General features: G+C 50.6%; 3 protein-coding genes across 3 annotated transcripts in view; 1 reads left to right on the plus strand and 2 right to left on the minus strand.

The window, feature by feature from the left end:
- The first annotated feature begins 5,866 nt into the window (after window positions 1-5,866).
- Window positions 5,867-11,522, plus strand: CSUI_004101 (uncharacterized protein). The gene is made up of 4 exons (XM_068064296.1): window positions 5,867-7,452; window positions 7,844-8,101; window positions 8,718-8,870; window positions 9,536-11,522. The coding sequence occupies exons 1-4, from the start codon at window positions 6,057-6,059 to the stop codon at window positions 10,831-10,833; spliced, it is 3,105 nt and encodes a 1,034-aa protein (XP_067923727.1). The 5' UTR covers window positions 5,867-6,056; the 3' UTR covers window positions 10,834-11,522.
- Window positions 11,523-12,721: 1,199 nt separating this feature from the next.
- On the minus strand, window positions 12,722-20,403 carry CSUI_004102 (eukaryotic initiation factor- delta subunit). Its single transcript, XM_068064297.1, has 10 exons — window positions 19,914-20,403; window positions 18,654-18,699; window positions 17,845-17,998; window positions 16,876-16,975; window positions 16,327-16,452; window positions 15,420-15,521; window positions 15,204-15,224; window positions 14,656-14,712; window positions 13,730-13,856; window positions 12,722-13,264 (listed from the first exon to the last, which is right to left on the minus strand). The coding sequence occupies exons 1-10, from the start codon at window positions 20,001-20,003 to the stop codon at window positions 13,062-13,064; spliced, it is 1,026 nt and encodes a 341-aa protein (XP_067923728.1). The 5' UTR covers window positions 20,004-20,403; the 3' UTR covers window positions 12,722-13,061.
- Window positions 20,404-21,470: 1,067 nt separating this feature from the next.
- The window catches only part of CSUI_004103 (tbc domain-containing protein), a gene marked incomplete at its 5' end in the record, with an annotated part of 9,708 nt that continues 7,097 nt past the window's right edge, over window positions 21,471-24,081 (minus strand). The window contains one exon of the mRNA XM_068064298.1: window positions 21,471-23,998. The remainder of the gene's footprint in view (window positions 23,999-24,081) is intronic.

Here is a 24,081-nt window from a genome sequence, read left to right on the forward strand (position 1 = left end):
CACCGAGCCCGCGCCGAGGTATCTTTCGGTAGGTCGAGCAGCGTCTGACGGCTGAGTGCATGTGCCCGTTGTCTGACACAGGAAGCCGCTGACAATTTCCCCAAACACAATGCCGACCACGTTCGTCTGTCTACCTGTCGAAGTAACAAAAACCTCCGGGGTTCTGGCGGCCGTGACTGCTGCAGTGTTAAGTCGGGCAAATCTCAGGTCCCTGCGGACCTCTCCTCACCCCGGAAGATGGTGGAGAGCGTAGAGAGGTCGTTGACTCCCGTGCCGCTGAACCCCAAGTACGAGAAGCGGAGACTACTGCAAGCCTCAACTGGGTTTCCTGGAGAAAATTCAAATAGCCGAAATGATGGAAGCAAGATAAAGAACAAATTGAACGGTGAAGAGCGTCGAAGTCAATCTACCAGCAACCTCGAGTCCCGATGCGGCTTGCCATCAAAAGGAGCAGACAACTTGGGAAGCGGTCTTGGTCCAAATGACATGATACATGAAATTCTTGAAAGCAATCAGGGAAGTCAGAAAAGCTCACGTAAAACACGGCACCGATATAGCATGCCTGGACAGCATTCACAAAACCAAACAGCGTCTATATCTGGTCAAGCAGACGAGAAGTCCCGGAGCCCTTCCACTCGGAGCCCCGATGAAGGCCCACCAGGTCGGTTTATGCCGCAGGAGAAACAGAGAGAGAGACTGCCGAGTCGCGAAGCTTCGCGGAGTCATCGCAAAACTAAGCTGCACACGCAGTGTCCCCCGTTGCAAACTGAAGGAAATAGAGGCGTAGTAAAGAAAGATAAACTCTCAGCACGGCAACAGAACAAGGCGCGAGGGACGAGGTCCCATTCGTCTTCCCCGTTGGAGCGGAGACAAAAAAAGTCGCCCATTACCCTGGAGAGACGCGGTCCTTCTGTCCAGTCGCTTGACGACGAAGAGCATGAACGAGGGGAACACCGAAGCAAAGTCGAAGCCGCAGATCAGAAACTAGAGGCCCCGAAGAGGTCTGCCCCACTAAGTGACTCTTCAAGTGCCGCCCGACGAGGCCCGGAGTATGACGGGGCCCCTAACAGGCCAGCAGATGCGTGTCTCCAAAGTAAGTGTGCATCTATATCTACTTTAAAAAGTTGCGACTTCGAGAAACACACGAAGATCAACGCACACGGGGAGGACTCGGGGGACGCTTCCCCGGGACTCGACGATCTAGTCCGGCGTCCACAGCGTCAACCAGACATTGAAAAAAACAAAAAGGGAGTGGTCAGACTTGACAGAGGAAGTCCTGCGAGCAAATCGGCATGTGAAGCAGAGAATCGGGTTCGCCAAGGATCCGAGCTAGCTGTGCCGTGCGAGGTGTCACGGAGAAGATTCGAGAGGTCGCCCCCCCAGACTCTGCTAGGGTCGACGAGGAGGCGAAGGCCAAAAGAGGAAAACCGGCTGGGATCCGAAGATCAGGAGCTCTTGAAACCTCCCGGCAAGTGTCGACAATCCAACGATGGTACAAGCAGCCGCAGAAGCGTATCGCTAGGAAGTTCGTCGGATCACTGCAAGATCCGCGATCTGCAGTCACCCAGTTCAAGAGACGCACACGGGGAACGCCCCCCACCCGAGGCGTCGAGCCCAGTCCCAACATGCCCCGCGCCGTCCGAGCAACAAGCAGCGCGGCAGCCCTGTAGCAAGGCACACAATGACCGAGGAACCCCGAGGGTCCACGCAAGCCTCGTCAGCCCCTCAGACGGGATGTTGTCACTACGGTTGCTCGCCAGTCCGGAGAGCCCCCGAGATACTCGTGCAGCGAGACCCAATGAACGGGAGCGCGCACCCGCTCACAGCGTTCCACGCGGTTCCACCGAGAACATAAGAGGGACGCTGTGGCTGTCTCCACTGCGCCGACCACTATGTGATGACAGGGGGCGCATTCATAGTACCTGTGCCAACTCGTGCCAACAAGATGAGCAGGTTTTGGGAAGGTGCGTCTTGCCCGCAGTACCCGTGTGGTCCACTCCGTGCCACGCGCTCAGTGAAAAAGGCAGCAGGATGGGTGCGAGACTATGCAGTGGCCACTCGTCTCTTCGTAAGCCGGGAAGCTTCGCGGAAGCCTATACAAGAATACCATCACCGCGCTCCGAGAACGCGCTTCTTCCCAGCAGCGGGTCCCTGCAACGAACGGTCGAGTCACGCCGCCTCTTCACGGACAGAGCCGAACATGAGAAAACTTCACCCGGATATCAGCGGAACCAGTTGGAGCCGACGGGGACAGGAGAGCTTCCCCTTCATGACTTTCTGTCCCGGTGTCCAGAGGCGGGGTGCGACAAGCCAGATTTTGCTGCTTTAGTACGCGAAGCCTCCATTTCTCTACGCAACGCACAAGCAGTGCTCGGAAGAAGCAGCGTAATGGCGGCCTACTCCCCGTGTTCAGCTTCGGCATTGTCCGAAAGGCTGGCCAACAAAGGAGATGCGTCTTCTTTTGACCAGCATACAAGAAAAGACTGTGTGCTTGGCAAGAGGAGGTGGGACAGAATGTGGCCGGGAGACGGGGCGTTCAGCTCTCGTGACACCTTAGCACCTGCACAGACAAGTCTGGGAACAGAAGATTACTCCCTAGGCTGTCCGAAGGAGTGGCCGAGGTGGCCAGAAGATGCATACGGCCGCGCAGAAAGCGTGCTGGCCTCTCAGGCATTTAACCTCACTACAAACGCGACAAAGAACTGCCGCGCGAAAAACGCGGGTTACGCCCCAGGAAGCCCCGTCTTCGGTCGCTGCCCCGTGTATTGTTGTGACCGGTCTTGCAGTGAGGGATCTGTTGGTTCACGGTCTCTGCCCGCGAAGGCTTCGACGATAGCGAACCTTGCTGATATTGAAGGCACAGGTGGGGGAGCACCGGCCACAGATCAATCCCGTCTCTGGGACCCCCGGACCACCACAGCCTGTCACCTTTCCAGCCCTTTCACAAGGTCACTCATGTTCCCTGCAATGCAGAATGACCCCACCCTCCCGTCTGCAGCTGTCCGAGCAAGCTACAACGCAAACTGGCTCAGTGAACGGACTTCCAGCCCAGTCTGCCGAAATATGAGACACACGAGTAGACAGTGGAGTACTGAGTGGAAAACTGACTGGGCCACATCACCCGGGCACCTCTGTCTAAGCCGCTATGTATCAAGAGGGTCAAGCGTCCAGCGAACCTCAACAAGCGCCCCAAGCCGCAGCGATAAGAATCTTGCCGGGACAGGGAGAGTTGCCGTATTGCGCGGCCGGGACCCAAGTCCGGCGTGCCCCTCCGTGACCGGATTTGATCGAGACAATTCTGAACTACGCTACTCAAGCCCAGAATGGGGAACTAGCGAGCTCGGAGCGCGGGCAGCCGCGTACCCTGCGGTTGAAGCTGAGGTGAGTGCGATGGAGGCTGAACAGATTGCGCATAATGACTACAGCCAGAATGACTCCGTAAATGCGGCGAGCCGAATACGACCTACTGGTCATTCCGAAAGCGGCAAGGCAGCTGCGAACAGAGCCGAGGTATCCCCTCAGCGGCCCGGAGACACCAGCTGGGCCTCAGCTGATTCTGAAGCTTTGAATGCAGCGGATCGGCCTTGCCGAAGATCTCCGAGCCTCCGTGAGTCCCAGCCACAGGATGATGCTGCACACGCCGGTGGTTTCCGGGCGGAAAAGCCATGCTCCGAGCGCAACCGCAACCAGAAGGCAGAGGCCGACGCGACCACTGGAAAATCGAAAAAGGAGTCAGAAGTGCCTGGTGCCTTCCAAAAGACCATGTGCGCAAGTCTGAAAGAGGAAGGCCCAAGTGTGTGTCGGCAGTCGCCGGGGGGGGGCTCGGCAACTCTCTCTGGCAGCAAAAGTAGCGGCATTCTGGGTTGTAGGGAACAGCTGCTCTGCGACTTCGAGGAAGCACAGGAGCGAATCAACGGACAAGAGGAACACCTGTGGCGGCTAAGTCGGCGAATACAAAGGCATCATTCGGCTCTCGGTGGCCTTGCGTCTTTGTCACCTCTGCAGAACCCGCTGGGGGCAACTGGAAGACCGCACTGATGGAAATTGTTTCGCGGGTGATTTCGTGTTGCTGTTGGCAAGAGCACGTAGATCTTTATAACCACTCCGTGAGCGAGACGGTAAACTCGTAAGACGTTTTCTTGAGGAGGGTCCTTCGAGTCCACGGACTCAAAGGATAGAGATTTGTCTGCTCAGCAATCCACACCCCGCTCGATTCCCCTCGGCGGGGAGTGGCGGACACACGTTCAGGGTCGCACTATAGCAGAACCAAAGCGAGGCCGTTTATCCCTTCAAATCCGAGCTTCTCCTACGCGCACTTTTCCCAAGCCTGCAAACGAAGGCCGCTCTGTCCTGGCTGCGCATGACGCAATATGGCTCCCTGCAACGTTTTTCGGTCATCGCTTGTTTTGATCTCCTGGAGCCTCCTGCCAGCGGTTCCCAGAGACTTCTACTATTCTCTGATCCTCTTACCAGCGCCGCATACATCAGTGCCGTGTCGTTGCCGCGCAAGTGTGGTTTAGATAGCGTCTCTGCCTATTCTACTTCAATTGAAATGTTTTACCAGCGCAACCGTGGCTAATCTGCTCCATCGTGCTCGAGCTGAAATCCCCTGCGTCGTGGTTGCCGTTCTGCTGGTATTGCTTCCTCTGCACCGAGAAATGTTCTGTTCCCTTAGTTCAAGCCTCTCGCTTGCACCTGTATCACTCGGCACTCTGCACTTGCTCGCCTTCCGGCCTATGATAGTTTCGACGAGCCAGCCGGACGGCAGGTGGAACGGGTAGTGGGGGCGGCTGACCTCCGTCCGCTGCATTTAGGCTCTAGTCTCTGAGAGGTTATCGTCAATACCAAACTTCAAATCTCGTCAGTCCCATTATGACATTACACAGCGAATTTTCAATGCAGCACGCGAGAGCACACTAGCTAGGTAGACACCACAGGCGGGGGCGCTGACTCCTGTGACAACTGTAGAGGACAAGCGCATGGGGTTCCCGTAGCGGCAAAGAGATGAAGCCTCAGGTACAAGCCGCGTTACTTCCGAAGGGTTTCGCAGGACCAGCGTCTTCTAGAAAATCTTCTGACACGCTTGACCCTAGTGTGCAGGCCCTACCTCAGGAAGAGAAGTGAGCGCACAAAGAGTATCCGGCCTTGTGCTCTTGTTTCTCTAGTGTTCCGTCTTACACCCGACTACTGCCTGCATTGGGGTCTCTTCCAGAAAAGCCGTCCTGAGGCGCCGGGGAAGCGGAAAGCCGGGCTTCAGGCAGCCACTGTTTCCCGCAGTGTCCGGGATTGTTTTGAGGAAAAAAGAGACCGCAGCCCGACCAGGAGTCCTTCTGTGTTCGGACCCGGGACTGCTTACAGCTAGCTAGCAAGACAAGCCGCGCCGATGTTCTACGGAAAGCCGAAACCATGAGTCATTACGTGCGGAGGAGGCCGGTGCGGAACAGTTCTGAGAGCGCTGCACATCAGATACATGGGAAGGACGTAAGTCTACTCTGGCGCGTCCTTCCACGGCAATCCGACCCGACAAATTTTGTCTGGGGGTTCTGGGCTAGACAAGCTGGATATTCCTCGTGGGAGGTGCTGCGCTTGTCGTGCAACAAGGAAGAGGCCTGGGCGGTATGGGGATTCAACTTTAGCAAAAAGTTGACCTTCCTCAGCACTATCCCTGCGTTTCTCGCCAACACTAAAGCCATTTATTGAAGTCCATCCCTCGAGATGAGAGAAGAAGTGCGGTCCACGCTAGCTGACATGCAACGAGCCGTGTTGCTAGCTTGCTCCGCGGCTCTCCGCACCCCAGAGAAAAACTCACGAACACTAGATCACAGCCGCCAGGAGTGCCTTACTGAAAACAAGAGTTTCACAACTTGGATTTGGCTGCTCTATGTTTTCGTGGGAGTCGTGTGCTGCAGAGATCATACCTACCGTCTTCTCTCCGCGGCACAAGACATGGGCTGATTGACCAGAGAAGGCTTGAGTGCGTTTTTGTTGAGGAACGCAAGCGTTTTCGTGCAGTTAATTGTTAAGCCACTTCGGTCACTGTCTATGTCTGATTGCTTATGATGCCGGTGGACAGGCGACCGGTTTCTCCCTGCCCCGTACCTCCTGGTGCCGGCATGAGCAGCGGAGCTGGCAAGCAGAAGTGGACTATTCTCGTTCTGGTTAGCGTCTTCTCCGGACTTGCTCTCGGTCTTACGCAGTGCATTTACCAACTTCAAACGCTCTCGCGGCCACCGCCGCTCTCCGGGGCTGAGTTCCGGACCAACCAGTCGCAGCAGGTGGAAGCACCAGTACACCGCGCGGGCTTCTGGGAGCTGTACGATTCGGGCCCAGAGACTCCTTCATTTCAGTTTCCCTCGGTAAGGGCGGTCGCACCGTCCTCTTCAGATCGTTATACTTCCACAGGAGACGGGTTAGGGGAGACAGAGGCTGAGGGACAGAAAGTTGTTGCACCTTCAAGCTCTCCGAGTGTGATCGCCGACAGCGGATCCGTTGACGAGGCGGTTGCTACAGGAGGGAAACTAACAGTTCAGAATGCTGAGCCCCCAGTTTTTTCCCGACCACTTCACCAGCTCCCTGAGGCTTTTCCGGAGTTCACCGCAGTCAGCCAGGGCTCAGCGGCACCGACTTCAAGCTTCTTCGAGGAGGGTGTCTCTCTTGTCTTCCCTGTCGTTTCAGGGCTTACAGTGCTGGTCGTACTCGCGATGTATGCTGGCAGTCTGACGGACGCTCTAGGTTTCGGGATCCCTCTTGTTGTCGGCGGCGGCCTCTTGTCTGTCGGGGGAGTGCTGTGGAGCTATGGGTTGAACAGCCGCTCGGAAATCATGGTGACTGCGGGGAGTGTTTGCGCCTTTCTCGCTAGTTTTGCCGAAATCCCCTGTTATGTCGTTCTCCTTCTCGTTTTCGAGCCTAAAGATGTCCCACTTGCTTACGCGTTGTGGATGAGTAGTCGTTTCGGGTCACTTGCTGTCAGTCAGTGGACTCTTTCACAACTGATCGCACAAAAACTCGATGACCCTGTTTTTCCGTCTTCACCTCTATCAACTACTGGAAACCATACTATGTCTGCCAGTCTGGTGCGCCACCTCCGGGCTGGTCCTCTTCTGGAAACAAAAGTCGCCGAAGAACTCTTGACAAATCCTTTTTTTTTCGCTTCTCCGTTATGGAGTTTCCTTCATATCTTCAGCGTAGCCTCGATCGTCGGCGGTATTGTACTCGTACTTCTTATTGCCGGTTTATACGTGTCTGTGGCGTCCAAACACGGAGAGCTCCTCCCAACCTACGCGAATTACCAACAGTCGGACGCTCCCGACGGAGTTAGCTCATGGCTGCACGGCTTTGTACATCCTATCGCCTCGAACGACGCTGCGCTCCTGTTTCTTCACGAGGGGTACAGGAGCGGTGCCCTGGCTGGGTGTCAGGATGGCTCCACGGGCTGGCTACAGTCACACTACGGTAGGTGGACATCCCATATGGTTCCTGTTCTACAGGAAATCTACATTAACGCGGCCATGAATTGTGAGGAAGGGATTCGTAGACAGCTATCCGCCAGGCTGTTTCTTCTCACAGTCAGTTCCGCAAAGTGACAATCCGGTATGCATCAAGGCTTGAGACAACAGATGTTTGGGGTGAGCCCCCTGAAAAGGTGCGACCTGACTCGTAACTGCGGTGTGTCATAGAGGCTTCACTTAACCGGGCACCTTAGTTGGGATGAAGGAGGAAAGAGTTCTCCTTTCATGTTGCCAGGCTATTCCATTCTCATATGTGAAGGTGGCGCAGGGTCCTGCTATGAGGTCTCGGTTCGTACACTGCTGAGTCGTCTCTCCTTTTCTTCCGTTCCTCTCAGAAGGCATCATCGAGAAGCAGTGCCGGTGGTCCGTAACTGGCTGCCTTAGAGTCATCCCTGGTCTTTTTGTCCGAGGCCGTCTTCCCCTCTACCGGCTTGCGAACGTCGAAATGTGGAAATTTCTTTTTTCTAGCGCACTCTTTGTGACGGCAATGGGCATGTCGACGGAGACCATTCTTGGGCATGACGTGGGTATTGCTGAAATGCCCATGACAGGCTGGCTTGTTGGCGGGCACTTCTGCAATACAATTCTGATAAGTAAGCGAAACCGGTAGTGAACTCTTGGAGAACAACGCTGTAGCGTACGATATTGCTACTTCCAAATGTGACAAAAGACTTTTCCTCCTGTCTAAGACACACGGCATGGCGCACCTCCTCAATAGCCGAGAAAGTTGCCATTTCTGCCGCACCCGTGAACCCGTCAGAATGGAGCATGCTCCTTGCACATTCGGGTGGCGGTGACTCGAGCTCCGTTTTAGACTCACTAAATGGAGCATATACTGCGCCGTATAAATCGTCAGTTACTCGTGGTGACCCGGATAATAGCTGGTTCGTCCTGAGTGCTATGGTTACCCTGTATAGTCCATCCAGTGCTTCAGTTTCACCGTACTCCATCATCTGTCTGAACAAGGACACTGTTGACTGCAATGCAGTTAATTCAATGTTCATGAGCACACAGTCGAGCTGACACTTTGGCAGTGCAGATCTTCTGACGGAGCTTCGCTACCAAATGCTGCGGATCTCCATTTCCTCGTCGGTCTTCCCATCGCTCAACATACTTGTATTGCATTTTCCCCGAACACAAGTGGAGGAGGCGTCCAAGTCGCCTTCATGCTTCGTGCCTTCGAATTCCACTGCCCCATGTGATTTTCAGATTACACCAGCTCCGCGCAAACGAGAATATGGACAGTTGCAGCCGTCGCAGCACCACTTCTAGGGTCGGTTTTTGTGTCTTGCTGTCCTCACCAAAACCTCCGGGCAATGGCATCAATGACTGTTGCCTTTGCTTTTTTCCTGACACTTATCGGTGAGCTCTCCTTGGAGGAAAACGGAAAGTCCTTGCTGCCTTCCTTTACATGCTCATTTCTACCCCTGTACTGTTGCCGTTTGGAACTGAGTGGACTTTCTGCTGCCGCGCAGTCGTGCCACGCGAATTCATTTCGCACTCTCTCACGTACAACAGCTTGCAGTACTTCGATATGGAGATGCACGGATGATTCTACAGATAATCCGGAGGAGGGAAATGGCAAGTGGGCTTTCACAACGCAAACCAGTATTTGGTGCAACGACAAAGCTAACCACCGAAGTACACGTCTTTCTCCTCACTGGCTGCGGTCAATCACACTCTGAATACCTACAGAAGGAATCTGCTTAGCAGGACAGGGTTCCGCTTTGAGGTTAAGCCCTGCTTCTTCGCGAGCTCCTTCCGATCTGCCGAGGAACACAAAGCCCTCTGGCGTTCTTTCCTCGCCCCGGTGGCCCTGTCTCGCAAGGCTCCACAATTCCAACCAGTCTGTTACCGATCGTCTAAACACACAAGAAAAGAACTTGCGAAACGCTCTCTCCTTTGCCCCGTTTCAGTTTCTCGGGAAATCGGTCTGTCAATCTCTCGTGCTCTCCAGGTTCTACACTGCCCGTGTCTGATCCATGTAAAGACGATATCTTGTTCTTTGCTCCCAATTTTGTTACCAGGTGGATCGTGGATCGCTGCTTCACATGTTGCTCTGGGTATTGCTCTGGCGAGCTATCGAATCGGCCAAAGCCAAGCCCTCGTCATGGCCGTCCCTCTCTCGTACGCAGGGTTGGCATACTCCATGACCCGAGTCGCAGAAGTCGTCGCATCTGTATTGGCACCGTACCTTGTCAGCGCTGGTGCTCATGCGCTCGTGCAAATCAAAGCATCGGCGGGCGACTACCTCTTTCCGGCGCCTACGGGCCTGGCCACAGATAGTCCCGTGTTCCGTGATTCCCTTATAGTCTTGAAGAGCTTTGGGGGAGAAGCTGCGGACACGGCAGGCTTGACGCCTCCCTACGGCGTGGGCATCGCGCCACAAGCTGCCGCTTATGCGTTTTCCCATCCGAGTCAGACTGTAGCTGTCTGGGTGTTCATCGCGCTTTGTGTGCTTCAGCACTTTTTTTTTGAGTCTTTTTTCTGCCGCATCGGCTTACCGCGAGTCGATCGGTTGTTCCGTTTTGACCAGCCATCCGACCAGAAAATGCTGCAACAGTCTCATGTTGAGGAGGCGCCCCTCCTCCCTAGTCGAGTTGAGGCCCTGCAGTCCCAGCTACACCGTCAAGGTCGCAGCATGCGACTTACGCCAAGTGATCCCCGGAGTTCGACATCATTTTCGCCTGTGCAAAGTGCAGGACAAAAGCCAGTCAAGTCCAAGCGGCCAGACGCGTTGGTACCCGTTCATGGGTGTCGAGGAAGTGACGACAGCCGTCTTTCGCCCTCCGCGGTAGTAGGTGTCGGATGTGGCTCTCAGGGTACTATCCGTAGTTCGAGCGACATTCCTGTATCCATGCCGTTCGGTGCACGGCGAGGGGTCTGGGGACCCCCAGATGAGATCTTGGGAGGTGAAAACCCTAAACTGAGCTGCCATGTTTTTAATTCTGCGTGCCACAGAACCAGCCAGAATTCTCCAGCCAAAGAGATGTGCGTGAGATTCGTGGGAATACCGGAAGACTCAGGAAGGACAGAGCCAGGCGAGTATTCTTGGGGCTGCGGCAACATGAAACAGGAAGATTGTCCACCGGCTGCACCATGGAATGAGGTGGCACCCCAAGGCCATAGTCATAGGTATCTGCCGAGGAGGAAGGGACAATGGAAGGTAGAACAGGTCGCGGCAAGACAAATGAGAGGGATCGAATCTTCACATGTTTCTTATCGATGTGGAACCGATGACAGCCGTGATTGTCCGGACGATGGTGGGTTTTCTTGGACGACAGAAAACGCAACCCTCGATGACTGCCTCACTTTTCGGTTGTAAGCGTAACTATTCACACGTTTCCGGCCATGTACAGCACCACCGCTGGGGTGAGATTTGGGAGGAAGGCGCGACCAGTGAATCCCGAGAGGATGCAACTCATTAGGGACGAAGGCGCGACCAGTTAATCCCGAGAGGATGCGACTCGGCCAAGCAGACCGTTCGTGCGAACTGACAAGGTGGATTCTAACGGCTCCTTCCTGAATTTGTGTACCTGACTCGCTCTGCAAGGAAATTCGCGAAGACTGACTGTCAGAGACTGCCCAGGTGCGTTTTGAAGATGAAGAGCCCGTCTACCTGCCCGACGAAGCAATATGGCTAGATACATCCAGTTTCGATGGCATCGGTCAAAAATGGTCAAAGGATGCTGCTGAAGCCAGTCAAGGGCTTTAGGTCTTCGTAGGCAGGCAATTTCCCTACTCGAAAGTCTTTACTCACAGGTACTAGTCGTGGACTGACAGATCGCTTCGATAGCCAAACTAGCCCTCAGTGCAGGGCAGCTAGGTTTTCATGACATGCAAGAAACCTGAGAGTACTTTGGCGTTCCTCGCTTCTGTCGAACGTTTGCAGAAGAACGAGTGTGTACACCGAGGTCCAGGTGTGCGCAGACCGCATTATCTGCTCGCGCCATGACATTCGATCACCTACCTATCGGTAGAGGAAGCCCCAGCTGGTTTTCTTTTTTCGTTATTTTACCTAGTGTTTATTTTGAACTTTTAGCAAAAAAAAAGACTAATTTTACTAAAATAATTTATTCATATGAAATAATTTTTTTATCTAAAGAAAATATTATTCTTTTCGATGAAGCAGGATTCTCTTGTGATTATTCTTAACCAGACTCCGGCTACTGAAAACCCGGTCGACATGCTTGTGTCGTAGAAGCTACTGCATTTTCTCCGCCCGCGGGGACAGAGACAGCTGGAGATCTTCACAAACCTTCTCATGCACTTCGTTATCAAGGGCACACAGATTCTTGGTTTCTACGCGGATCCCTGACACTTCCACGAGCTTTCCTCTTGCACTGGCATTGCGCTAAAATTGACTGCTTCTGACATAGTGCCCTATGTCACAGTAGTCAAGAATCTTCACTTTGACGCTCTCTTTTATTCTCATGAAGTAGCGGGCGAAGTGCTGTTCTCGCCTGACCACTAAATGCTCCTCTCTGCAGCTGGCCGCAATACATTTGCGGCGGTAGTACACTTCCAGTTTTAGTTGAGGCTTAGTCTAGTTCTCATGAGAGTGGACTCGTCGAGGTCAACACGTCTGTATCCGCCGACAGACAACACCACTGCCCAGTCGCGGGGGCTGGGGGGGAGGGTATAGGCGGCTGAAGGATCCCCCTGAACGTGCGAAACTGAAGCATCTCTCTTTTGTCCTCTACGTAAGGCACATGCTCATGGATCACCCTAAATTCTGTGGGTGGAACGTGAGCCCAGCGAAGGCGAGTAAACAATTTCTGAAGACCTCGAATAAAAGCAAACTGACGGTGTGCGACAGCTCGAACAAACCCAATCAGCTACTAGTTGCTGCATCGACACGGAGAATATCCTAACGAACTGCGAGGAGCAACCGTTATTATCATGTAACGCGCTCCTCCTCCATCCGCGACCCAAAAGGCCGTCTTCTTCCATCTCGTTCCAAGAATCTTCTTCAGTCTTTCTTAACAGCCGAAGGACCAGCAGCTTTGATCTTGTAATGACAGATAACCTCGTATACTAGTAGTAGGACAGAGAGGGAATGGGATCATAGCACATATATCGCCAGCAATATAAGAAAGCAGAGTAAGACGCTCTTGGAGAAAGGAGAAAGTAAGCACGCGACAGAAACACGCAAACGGCGTGCCTACGATTGCCAGAAACGACCAGTCACTTCGAATATCGTTCACCAGAGACATATGTAGATAAATATATATACACGAGTACTTTTTTGAAGTGCTGGGCAAAGCCCTCCGACAGCAGTGGAAACTGCCGGCGCAAGAGACACTTCTCACGCCGACATATGGAAGGGGCGGGTAGTGCAGCGGACGGAGTGAAGGAATCGAAGGACAGCGACGTAAGAAAGAAGAGAGACCAGACACAGTGAGTAAACGCCAGGAAGGACTGAGAGATTCCACAGTCCCCGGTTCGGTATGGTGGGGATAAGCACGAGCCTCAATCAATTTTCTTCATGAACTTGGTTGCACGATTCGCTTCAGAGTAGACAGAGGAAGAGGGCCAGGCAATATTCTCAGCTCAAGGTTCAAACTTATCTGTGAAATAGTCTTCATCAAAATGATAGATTCTCACGTAACCGTCTTCTCCTCCTGATGCGTACCCATTCCCATCAGGCATCCAGCACAGAGTATTCAATGGACCGAAATGTCCTTTACAACTTCCTAGCTCTTCTTGATATACCATATGATAAATCAAAGCCTCGAATTTCCCTTCACCGCTAGCTGTAACCACACAACAATACCGTGTCAACACATCGCAACAATCGATCTATCTTTTTGAAGTAGCACCCTCCCATTCATCGTTGTGATGATATCTGTGCATACAGCACACGCCCATGAACTTCAATAGATACATTCGCATCTGGAATGAAAAACTTCATTCCAGTTGAAAGACCTCCGGAAAAAAAGACAAGAGCATCACATCTAACAGTACAGATGAACTACCGTGTATAGCTACCTTCTAATGACTGGAAAACTACAAATCTTTCACTTTCATCACTACGCTTGAAATCTCCCCCCTAATAATGTCCCTAAGTTTCTCATTCACACATATTCGGACTCCAATACTTAACAGGTCCCTGACAATATCTATCTGTCTATCTTTAATTTATCTTTAATCCGTCTGTCTATCTAGTCTTCTTCCTGGGTAAGTCAGGAAACGACACCTCACGCCCCCTCCTTTCATACCTGTCGTTGTCACATCTTCTGCGGCCTGTCCTCCTCCAAGCATGACATGGCACTTTCGTTCGTCTCCTTGCTTGTTGAATCGAGGAGAAATTCCGCACGCATTCAAAGGGCGGTCCGTTTGGTACGTCTATCATCACACGAAAGAGAAAGAAGAGACAGAAAACAACATTTAGAGATGCGCAGAAGAGACAAGGAAGAAAAAGAACAACAACAGTAAGGTAAAACCAGGCTCCAGTATCTCTGTTCATTCATAGTATATGACGTTGTATTAGTTAGGCTACGAGAAAAGACATCCATCCTACAGATCCCTCCCGTTTCAACCCTGCTGCACCTTGAAGTTCAGCTAACTCCTCCTCTCTTTTCTCTCCTGCCTGTCTGCATTTCTAACTCATCGCTCTATGTAACTGAATGAGTAAGGGCAACAGAGTCGCGGTTAGCCAGTATCCCTAGTATGGTTACATATATGCATCTACACTCAAAATCCGATACATGTTTATGTAGATATATACCCACATATATGCGTATGTGTGCACACACCCTTTAAGGCAAGACGGGAGATCCACTCCCTATCAAAAATCGGTACGAAGCTGTAAACAGAGAATTCCTTAAGTTGAGCTGAGAAGCCAAGAAGAGACGCAAACGTACAAGGATTATACAGTTACATGCATGTATCTCTATATATCTATCTCTGCCTCTACGGCGTCTACAGGACTTGTATGAGAATGCTTCTCCTGTCTGCATGGCTGGTAACAGACCACCAGTACCTCCTATAAAAAGGTACAGGTCTGGCTCCGAAAGCTTTGTAATGGACACTAGAAGCAAACGAATGAAGAGAAGGAAGTGAAGAAAAGACAATCATAGATGTCGCAATTGTCTTCGTTCAGCTATGCAACGATTAAGCAACCTTCTTGCTCCCGCCTCCTTACTTTGAGACACTTGAAATCGACTGTATCCCACAGCTTAGCTGTTCCGTCTGAGCAACTCTGTGTAAGAGAAGAACAGACAAGTGACGAGACAAGAAGAAAGAGAAGACGTAGAATCTCATGCAGTTCTTCTTTTGAAAGGAAGTAAAAAACAGACATCATCCATCATGACACCTTACAACAAAAAGCGCAGCAAAGACAGAATTCTCTTGCCAAGAGAGGAAGAAACAATCTTCACATCGGAGGTGAAACCAGAATGCTTGATATACAGGAAACTCTAGAAGCTGTGTCTCGTGATCCGAGTATGTACACTAGGTATGAGAGTTCTGCTACCCTAATCACCCTCTGCACGCATCTGAGAACAGTTGTATAAAAAACGAAGATGAGATCATTGTAGTCAGGCGGCTTCACCCCTATCTATGTGTAAGACGAGATGAACGCCGCTCCTCTTACTACTACTACTATCGCACGAAGCAAGATGGACAAAGGAGCTTGGCTAGGAGTATAAAGAGAAAACAGATGATCTGTATTGTATGTTGATGGATACCTACCCCCTGAGAAAGCCTAAGACTCTACAAAGACAGGAGACAGGAAGAACGCATAGAAAGCTAAAAGCATTCAAACCTGTCACCACCACTTCACTCCGCAAGCAAAGACTAGGAGGGATCAACCATCATACAAGAGAAGCTCAGTCGTCATATCGAGGCGTGACCCGACCAGACAGGGCAACTGGAGAAACGCAGAAAAAGAGTCTAGGGATAACGTACTGAAAGCATAAGAAGCCTGTCCTCAGAGAAGCTCAAGCACGTGATGAATTGTTTGTGTGCGCGAAATTCATTGATGTATTCTCCTGTCTCCGCATTCCACACCTGTCACGCAAAAAAGAAGCAGCATGGTAAACCACCGTGAAGAACAAAGGAAGGGAAGGAAGAAAAGCGGATAAAAACGTATACAAAGACAAGAGACAGAGAGTCGACAGAGCATGTATGCAAAGCATCGACGACGTACATATCTATTTATATAGTTTCCGTGAAGACTGAAGAGATTGGATGCAACTGTACCACCTACCCTCACACACAATCACAGCAGTCCTTTTTATACACACTGATCAGCATAGATGGCCCGGAGTTTAACCTATTTATCTAGTCGTCCTCAATACACCACTTCTTCTGTGGACTCCTAGTCGGATCTCCAAAGAATCATGAAAATACAGCAAGTACAAGTGTCATCGCGCCTCCCCGCGCCTGCTACTCGTACTGACCAACTCTAGGACCAGCTAGGATGATTGCTTGAGCCAGCCACCACCCCTCTCAGCTCACTTTCTCCTTTTCTCCTCCTCCTTTTTTCACGTCTCACATCAAAACAAACGCGAGTCATACACACACGTACATCGAGAATCTCTTTTCTTGTATCCGGTCTTCTTTCCCCCCTGCCACCTCCTGTTCATGCTTGATTCAGTAGGGAAGGCAGTTGTATAAGGCAACTCAATACACCAACAAGCATTCTACGGAGGAGATCTCATCTTCCTATGACTCCACACACCCTACATATATGAACGTGTACGCGTAGATACGTCTACATGTATACATATATGTTTATATACGTCTGTATCTGGCGTATCATCTCTCTGTCTACATCCACGGTGACTTCATTGCAAAAAGGAGGAATGCTTACCATGATGTCTCCGTTCTCATGACAGGAAATGATGGTTTCGTCGTATGGCCCCCAACGCACTTGTACACAACGCCCAGCATAGTCGGTCTGAGACCATAACCTCCGTGGTTTTCCATCCTCGCCAATCTGTACATACACCGCGCGAAGAAGAACACAAAAGACCATCACAGCGACAAAAGATCACTATCTTCATTCAGTTCGACAACACACAGGACTAACACGTGTATAGCTACATCTACACAGATATAGATATACCTTTGTGTATAGCAGAAAAACCAGGTAATGAAGCCTTCCCTCGACCAAAGAGCTGTGTCCACGGAAAGAGATGTCCGCACACTTTATCTCCTGTACGTATGATACCCACCTCTTCTTGAGAGGAGGCAACCTGGAAGAGAGTTCTTCATCTGATAGCCATCTCTTCAAACATTCTAGAGACCACTTGTATACAAGCCAACAACAAGGGGACTTCAACCCAATCTACGTGCGATATGTGTGTGGATCCTGACGGCTGCTAAACTAAGTGAATGTATGCGTTTCTGTACTTCTCACCTGCCACACCTTAATCGCCTTGGTTGACTGAGCACCAAAGGCATCATGAACCAGAACAAACTTGTTCTGTTCATCAGGCTTCGTATTCCACTCTACAAACCTGAGGGTGTTTCGCACGCAAGGGAATCAAGAGAAAGGAAGAAGAACAACACCCAATCAGTTCCCGTTATAGATACCACAGTCTTCGCAACATATGGATGCATCTACTGGATGTACACACCTATATCTAGATAATGAATCTACATACAGATACACATTCACCACATGCGCATGAAGAGTGATAGTCTGTGTGAGTTGTCTGTGTGTTGTGCTTGATGTACAGCCGTCGCGAAAGAGAGAGCTAAATGAAATTACCAGTACCCATGTACGGCACAAAGAATATATATATATTTACATAGGATAGAAAATGTGCTGACAGAAGGCAGCGAGCAAGAAGTCGCGAATAGAAAAAGAACTCGCGTTTCACCCCCACCACCGCACAGGCCTGCTGCTGTATTCTTCGTTGACGGTAACATGCTTGTTCCTACTCGACCCCTACGAACAGACACACCCTCATAGTAGGTTATCAGGTGTATGTACACTTGACAATAACACAGTTGTATCACTCCCTTACATGTAGATGTACAAGCACATCCTACGCGCACATCCATATCTCTGTCTACAAAGAAGAGGAAGACAAGAAGAGGCAACCTCTCATAAATGTCCGTCCTATTCTCTATGCCATCCGCACGCCATAGAACGTCACTTTATGAAAAGAAACAAGCGAAGATCATACTATTTGCCGCAGTCGAATATGCTAAGTACCTTCATCATTGAAAGACATCAAAAGGAAGACTAGCCCACACACAAAACTCCTTCTGCGATAGCAGATGGGGCAAGAAAAACACCTCGGCTCTCTTCGAAAACTTCTCTCCCCCCCCCTAGGTATCATCGTATCATCTCCTTTTCTTTCTCTCTATCTTCACTTACTTGCATGGCCCGGCCTCAGGGATTTCATGAAGAATAGCACCAGTCGTGACATCGAAGATCATAATCTTTTGATCAGCTGAAGCGCAGATAAGCTTCTTACTATCGAGTGTACAGTCGCAGTTCCATACCACACCCTTGCCGCAGTCATAAGTGCCTAGCAATCATTCACATAGAAGGCATGACATGAACACAGTGCATGTGCCAGTGATACATGTAGATACAGACAGATGAAGAGATACATCCATCGATTAAAGATATACAAGATAAGCAGATAGACAGATAGATCCAAGGACAGACTGAAGCGATATATAGAAAGACGTATTTCTCTCAATTATCTCCTCATTCTTGGAAGTCCCAAAACAACATCAAAGATGGAGACTTGGCCTTCCTGCAGCCCGTTCATTTCGAAGACCCTCCGCTTCATACGCGCCGGCGACAGACGATTCACACGTCTCCGAGAATTTACAGCACCCCACCCTTCTACGTGTATTGTATCTACATGCTCTGTAAGACATCAAGATCATAACTTCATCTCTATTGTACATGGACTCACCAAACAAGCAAGAGAGCCAACCACATTAGTAGACATCCATCTCGCTCGCGTCGCCCTTACAGTATGACATACGTCGATATTCTCTTAGGTATGACCGATAATACATCTATCTGCTACAGAGGAGTGGCCGACCGAATTGAAGCAACCCCTTTCGTCTTCTTCGCTTCATGTCGTAGTATGGAAATGGATATATAGAGGGGAAGAAAGAAAGAACGAGAGGAAAGAACAACCAAGACAAGGAGAGTGAAGAACTCACCGATACGCTCTCCATTCTCAGACCACCAGACAGCTAGTCTTGCGTCCTTTGAAATGAAGGCAAACACACAGGAAAGAAACGCACAAAGAGAAACGTCTTGTACGAAACCTATGACTCATGAAGACATACGAGGAATCTACCACCCTGCATGAGAAGATATATATAAGCACATCCTATCAGTCAGTGGACATGAAGAAGCACTAGAAAGGCAAGTCCGTAGTATCATGATAATCCAGATGCACAGAACACACGCAATGTCATTTCGAACTCCTCCCTTGTCCATTCCGATACTCCCACCGTCTCTATCTGGATGCCATGCTTGTAAACACATGCGCATGCATCCATGAGGACACCTGTCAAGTGTACGTACAGTTCGGAATGATGTCTACGCGAATTCACTGTGTACTATTCTTGGTATCACAAAGGAAGGGCATCACAAAAGAAACATCGCTCCTCCCCCCCTCCTCTACAAGAAATAAATCTCCAGAAACCATGTGATAGAAAAGGACGTATGTGGTAGAAGGAGAGATGGCAACGGACACCAGAGGGGCACGCTGGGCAGGAAACGGTTTGAACGAAACGGTCTTCTACCAAGTGGAGCAAAGGGTGAGAAGAACAAGAAGCTTAGCTGAACTCTCCTTGTTCTCCCGCGTCCTCTCTTGTGATGGTGTGAAGAAAATCACTTCTTTCAGTTCTGTCTATCTTGTGTACTGCCGAGGGCGACAAGGTGAGAGAAAAAGTCCAGTGAGTGTACAGAGAGAGACGATTCAACGGAGAAAGAACCGCCCCTCCGCAACGATCCATCATTGTGTACGACGAAGATCAGAACATTACACGCGTTCCTCTAAATAGAGAGGAAGAATAATCACTCTTGTATGTACGTTCTTTCAGGTGAATAGGAAACCTCGGAAGGGCTCGCAAGGAGTAGAGAAACTGAGAAGAAAGAAAGCCACCCTCCGCCCCACCCCAAGGCGAAGGATGGGTGAAAACACGGAAGCTAGCCATCTAAAGACAAAGAGACGAATACGATTCTACGCTGTGTAGGAGAAAAACGAATTGAATTGCTAACATAATTCATGAGACGTTGCGAAACTCGCAGAAGTCTTTGTAAGTACTGACGAACTCCGTAAGAACGAACACGGATGAGCCTAGCCGCATCGAAGAGAAGAGCAGACGGTAAAAGACACAGGAAATATGACGAAGACGGTATATTGCTGTTCATTTGTCGTTTCTGAGGAGATTTGGATGCTGAAAAAGTACCTTTCCACAGGTGAAGAGAAGATCTCCATCACGGTTGAATGTTACCCACGTCAGCGGACGTGAATGTCCCATCATAAACAGAGGCCTCATCGTGAATACGAGGGAGGCAGCTCAAGAGAAAGAAGGTCGAGGAAAATAAAAGAAGACTACCACCGTAAGAGGAAGACCAAAGAACGGCAACGAGTGAAGGGTCACTCCAGAAAATTCGGAAGAGCGGAGCGGGGAAGGGGAGGGGAAGGCTTCAGACGGCGAAGAGGGAAAAGTGAGGACGGATGAGAAAAAACACAAGACAGAAAGAATATATGAGAAAAAGAACGGGGGCTACAGTGAAATTGACGCTCTTACACAAAGGCAAACTCGATAGCCACTTACCCCCTCTCCCTACTTGCATGAATCCCAACGCAACGAAGAACAACTCCACATACGATGACATCATATTGAAGAAGGCTGCGCAAAGTTGCACTAGGGACGGATGATGGATCGATACATGGGTACGCTGCAGAACATGCCAAGGGAAAAGGGCGTTAGTCAAACAAACGATGACGATGGCTGGTGGAGCTACTAGATCGAGAAGGGCGGGGGGGTCTTGTGGGGAGGGCTGGCCGAGTCCTCTGGGTACCGCGTGCTCTGGGGAGGCCTACTGACGGACAAGAAGAGAAAAAACAATGCTTCGTCACAAAAGTGCTGTAACAGTGGTCAAAAACACCAACTCCGAGAAATATGTGTCGTATTATCGTCTTTGCAGCTCTGTTGGTTAGTAGGAGACCTGTCTATCTATCTGCCTTCCTCGGAGGCGGTGAGGTACAGTTTCTTTCTTTGCAGCCTTCGTTATCGTTACTGTAAGCAAGAGAAACCCAGACGCTTGGCTGGGCGACAGTGATTGTTTTTGTTCTTTAGGCCCGGGAGTAAGTCTTTTTTGCAGTTCGAGACGTATACGACTCGTGTCACTTGGGAGTCTGGTATTTTCTCTATGGATTCATGTTGCTACAGATCTGAGTGGCAATGGCACCCGGGTCACCACTCGCGCCACCGTTTCATGCCCAGTCACAGAAATGCCTGGGTGTCGTATGATGCACGGGATTGTAGATACGGTACGAAGGGTCTGGCACTGGGTTCACTGTGGTTTTTCTGTGTGTTGGGCTAGTGAGAAACCGCAGGAGAGAGATATACCCCCGGGGATCTTCCTGAGCAGGAAGGGTCGCCGCTCATAGCGCGAACACTCAAAAGTTGAGAAGAGGTCTAGTGAACTGAAATCGGATGGACGACTGCTTAACGTGTGGCGTCAAATGCACTCAGTACGGCGACGCGCGGCGGTGGAGCCTTGCGGCACGGTAGTACTAATCTCGAGAACAGGTGAAGACTGAGCCACCCGGTCTTCGGCTTGGCACCTCTCTTCGCTGCAGCTAACAAGCAAGACTCCGAAGAATCTCCAACCAAAATGAAGACAAGCCCAGCAGGCACGGCAGATGCTGGGGCCCGTGTGGTAGTCCTTCGGTTCATGCCCAAAGCTCCTTCAGACAAAGATGTTTGAAACGTGGAACGAGGCCACAACAGAAGCTGCTTTTTTGTAAACACCACTGCACCAGGAGCCAATAGCTGTTACGTCACTGTTAAGGTGACAACCCTGCGACTGCAGGGACGGGGAGGTTTAGTAGTCTTCCGGAGACTTTACAGGCGAGAACGCGTTCCTTATGCCAAACGCTCTACAAAAGGGCTCCTCGCCCGGGTGCAACGAGGAAAGCTTTCACACGCAGTACCACCACGTTCACTCCTAAGAGCTATCAGAATAACGAGGGCTGGAGCGCATCCTGTTGCACTCCTGTCCAGGGCGGCAAAGCACGCAGGACAAAAGCAGGCGACACGGCCTTATTGGGCACCCCTTGTTCAATCCCTGTACTAGCTTCAGCCCGCGAGCTGCTTGCCCTGCCGCTTCGCCTGTTTTCCCCGTACGCTTCGCCGGAGTAGATCTCCGGTCGCGCTTGCTTGCATCATTTTGGAATAGGACGCCTCAGTATCGCTAAGAGTAAAACGGTCGGCGAAAGCTGCACAAAATACACTCGGTCCCCTTGCGGTTTTCTAAGATCCTGGACCCAGAAGTACTCGTGAAGAGTCCGTCCACAACAGCGCCTCTACCGAGTGCACGGATTTGACGACTGCTGCTACACCACCAGAAAACGGGTGTGTGCTCCGTGCGAAAGCTGCGCAACTGCTACACACCCGGGGTCACAGCCTGTGTCGGCGTACAGAACTGATAACTAGCAAACTTGCGAGGCAATCTACACCCCAAACTTCGCAGCCGTAGTAGCTGTATGCACAGCCACTCTTGCCACCAAATGTTTGCTGCTAACCGGCTTCCCCGATCAAGACACCATGCCTGCAGGCCTCTATCACCGAAACAAGACCCACTGCCCGTGACAGGCACACTCTACACCACGTCAGCCTACTGTCGCTCCCAGAGGACTGCTGGATAGCAGCAAGAACCACCTGCTATACACAAGTGTCCTCAAGCGACGTCGCATCGCCGATCCACATTCCACTGATACGCGCAGTTTATTTTTCTATGAACAACCTCTCTCCTGAATGTCTCCGCAGCTCATGGTTCCCAAGATCGGCACGTCAATAGCCAAACCACGCCAAGTTTCCGCACTGAAGGAAACGAGAAACTTACAAGACCTGTTTTCCCACTGCAATACTTTGGTCGCCCTGCAATCCTGCTCGGCAGGAATTCCCATCTCCAGACTAACTGCTCACCACTGTATCCCGCCCTGCTGTGCAAGACACTTTGAAAGGAAAGAATCTGTTAGGACTTGTGCTACTTTCGCGCTACCACTACCGGTAGTCAGCGGTAGTGTTACTCCCCGCCACACTCCCGAAGAAGCGCCAACTACACGCGTCCCCCGGTACAGCTTCAACCACACAAGGCGATTCAACCTGACCACCGTGAAGAAAGAAGAGGTATCGCGTAGCTTTCATTGGTTATTACTCTTCATCAAACTCGTTCCATGATCCTCTTGCCGTCCAGTGACGTAAGTTATCAGGAACTTGCTTGGGCTTTTTCAACGCCTCAAGAGCGAGTTGCTGCAAGTGCTGCCTTTGTTCCGCTACCTGAAGTAAGAGTCTCTGATGCGCGAAACACTCAGCACAAACTTCTTCTGTTTCTGTACAAGCTACCTCGTCTCCATTCTTTCTCAAGATCTCTAGAACCTCATCCCGGTGTAAAAGAGGTGAGCACTGTAACTGACTACTAGCACTACTACCACGAGTTTTGGCACTTGCGCCACCTTTTGACGTCCCTTTCTCCTTTTCCTTTGCCATAACATCTGCCTTTGATCCAGTAGAACAAATTCCCTGTTCATCATGTGTACCGGATACCGTGACTTCTTTCTTACTTTTCTCTTCTGACGACGTGGCACTGCCACTAAGTGTCTGTAGACTGCTCTTTTTCTTGTCTGTAGCATCATCTTTATTATCATTCTTCGGCGAATGCAAATCTTCTTCGTTCCCTTTCTTAGTCAAACTGTCACCGGTCAACGGAGTATCAGTAGCATCTTCACCTTCTCTTTTCCTTCCTCTTGCCTCGTCATTCTTGCTTTGAACTTCCTCTGTCGAAGCACTACTAGTCTTATCTTCCCCACTACTTGAAGGCCTACGCCACAGGCTCACCGTTTTTCGTAAAGGAGAGCCCTCTCTCTTGCTCTTCCATGTGCTGCTTTCTTCTCTATCAGGATCTCTGTTCTGAACAGCTGCCTGATGAGATGCAGATAACTCGTCTACTTGTTGAAGTTCATGTCCTTCTTCAGAACTGGCGTTTTTTCCTTTCATGGTGTTCCTTTCTGGGCTAATCTTCTTCAGATCGGCTGACAGTGTCTTAGGACTATGAGGGAGGGGAGAAGTATCAGCGGACTGTAAACTGCCCTGCGAATCACGTTCTTTGGATACGAGAAGATCCTCCTTCAAACGAGCATCGACTATATGCTCTACAACATCGCACATGGCCTCAGATGCAAGAGTTGCTGCCACTTTTTTCTTCTCTTTCTTATTCAGCCTCTGCTGTTTCTCCAGCATCTCCAGCTCTATCTGGAGGACTACAAGAAATCAGCACAAAACAAGATACGTGAATGCACGGATAAACACACAATGAGAATTCTATCTATCTGTTGAGTGTATT

Source organism: Cystoisospora suis (assembly GCF_002600585.1).
Source record: "Cystoisospora suis strain Wien I chromosome Unknown contig_1850, whole genome shotgun sequence".
NCBI classification, from domain to species: domain Eukaryota; phylum Apicomplexa; class Conoidasida; order Eucoccidiorida; family Sarcocystidae; genus Cystoisospora; species Cystoisospora suis.

Bases quoted from the DNA above. Each gene is read 5' to 3' on its own strand.
- CSUI_004101 (XM_068064296.1), top strand. From the start codon at position 6,057: ATGATGCCGGTGGACAGGCGACCGGTTTCTCCCTGCCCCGTACCTCCT. The intron at 7,453-7,843 runs GTAGGTGGACAT...CGTTCCTCTCAG, and splicing joins CTGGCTACAGTCACACTACG to AAGGCATCATCGAGAAGCAG. The intron at 8,871-9,535 runs GTGAGCTCTCCT...TTTTGTTACCAG, and splicing joins TTTTTTCCTGACACTTATCG to GTGGATCGTGGATCGCTGCT.
- CSUI_004102 (XM_068064297.1), bottom strand. From the start codon at position 20,003: ATGAGGCCTCTGTTTATGATGGGACATTCACGTCCGCTGACGTGGGTA. The intron at 16,453-16,875 runs GTGAGAAGTACA...GTGTATGTACAG, and splicing joins AGGCGATTAAGGTGTGGCAG to ATTGGCGAGGATGGAAAACC. The intron at 13,857-14,655 runs GTAAGGAGGCGG...GTGTGATGATAG, and splicing joins TCGATTTCAAGTGTCTCAAA to ACGTACCAAACGGACCGCCC.